General features: G+C 36.2%; 1 protein-coding gene across 1 annotated transcript in view; it reads left to right on the forward strand.

The window, feature by feature from the left end:
- The first annotated feature begins 569 nt into the window (after positions 1 to 569).
- Positions 570 to 1,739, forward strand: part of LOC122257537 (uncharacterized) — a 6,859-nt gene continuing 5,689 nt past the window's right edge. The window contains exon 1 of the mRNA XM_086546847.1: positions 570 to 716. Within this exon, the coding sequence (XP_086402973.1) occupies positions 683 to 716 (34 nt within the window). The 5' untranslated portion in view covers positions 570 to 682. The remainder of the gene's footprint in view (positions 717 to 1,739) is intronic.

Here is a 1,739-nt window from a genome sequence, read left to right on the forward strand (position 1 = left end):
CTCTCTCTCTCTCTCTCTCTCCTCTCTCTCTCTCTCTTTCTCTCTCTCTCTCTCTCTCTCTCTCTCGTAATAATATTTCTCAATAAACTCGTCAAAGTAAAAAATCTCTCTCTCTCTCTCTCTCTCTCTCTCTCTCTCTCTCTCTCTCTCTCTCTCTCTCTCTCTCTCTCTCTCTCTCTCTCTCTCTCTCTCTCTCTCTCTCTCTCTCTCTCTCTCTCTCTCTCTCTCTCTCTTGTCTCAATAAACTCGTCAAAAACTCTCTCTCTATCTATCTATATATATATATACATACAAAAATGCAATTAGATTTGACTTCTAAACCCATTTACCCACCTATCCCAAATTCTGTTATCAATACACATACATAATATGTCATCTCAACCTATCTGCGAACAACAGTGCCCGATCTACCACCAAACTCCTGAGACTGTGCTGGATGCCTTGTTACTACATCACAATAACCGCATTCGCGCTACGGAATATGTTAAAAAAGAACGATAGAATCATCATAACCAACTAAGATATTTTTAAAAACAATAAAATACATTGAAAGACACAAAAAACTGTTTTGGTCCCTATTCTGCAACATTACGACACGTTTTGGTTTAAATTCAGCAACGAGACGAAAATAAACTCAGTGTCAATCTAAACGTCGAAGAGGAAGTACGCTCGTTTTTTGGTCATGGCTTCACGGGATGTTCTAAGTTTATCTCTTGGTTAGTTGATAATTGTGTATTTTTAAGAACTCGTGAGCGTTATTATTTTGATTAGGTGGTTTGCGTTCAATTTAGAACTGAGAGATTGTAAGGTTCGGAAGAGAGAATTAGAAGAGATGTTTGTATTGTTTTTGGTTTGTTATTGTTTTTTTGTGATATGTTTGCCAGATTTTGTTTTGTTGTCATGAGAGCTGATTTGGGGATTATTCAACAGTTAGTACATTTTTCATATACGTAGTTGCTTGTACTTTGGGGCTAATGTTTTCTTTGCCTCTTGATAAGTTGATGAAAGATTTGAATTCTATATTTAGGAAAACGAGAGATAGAGAGAGAGAATGTAAATTATTATCAGATATTAAAATCTGTAGGATACTTCTGGACTAGCCTTTGTTCATAATTACATTAGTAATGTTCTATCCTAATCTACCTAAAACTTGCTATGACCTGATATGGAAGGATAGCATTTACAAGTTTAATCCTGGCATGTGGTTGTTGCATGCCCTGATAAAAACCAGTTATCCTCCAGGATGCATATTCTGGTAACTTAATGATTATCATCCTGCCTAATAATTCCATCATCAAATAGTGAGCCCATTCAAGCTCTTATCTTGCTAGAGTGTGTGTGGCATTCCAGACTTCAGCGTATGACACAAGCACAGAGATAATCTCCCTAAAATTCCATTAAACACCTACACTTAGCTGTAGTAGCTGCTGATAACTACAAATTCATGTATTAAGTCTAAGACCCAAGGTTGTGTTGCATTCTGTGTAAATTTCATTATTTTATATAGCAAAAAATATATAGATGTACAACAAAAAGGGTAATTTTTTGCCACACAAAACCAGGAATGTCTTCACACTTGAAATGCACATAAAAAATACATACCTAAACAAATTTGATTGAGTTTTTGTACACTTACTCTTTTGATTGCGTACACCAAAGATCTCAGAAACACCCATATTCTACAGTCTGGTTCGTGTTGGCTTGACTGTCAAACGCAGAAGCTGCAGCAATCACTTGAG

Source organism: Penaeus japonicus, unplaced genomic scaffold (genome assembly GCF_977035675.1).
Source record: "Penaeus japonicus unplaced genomic scaffold, GWHDUDI00000001_assembly GWHDUDI00000018, whole genome shotgun sequence".
NCBI classification, from domain to species: domain Eukaryota; kingdom Metazoa; phylum Arthropoda; class Malacostraca; order Decapoda; family Penaeidae; genus Penaeus; species Penaeus japonicus.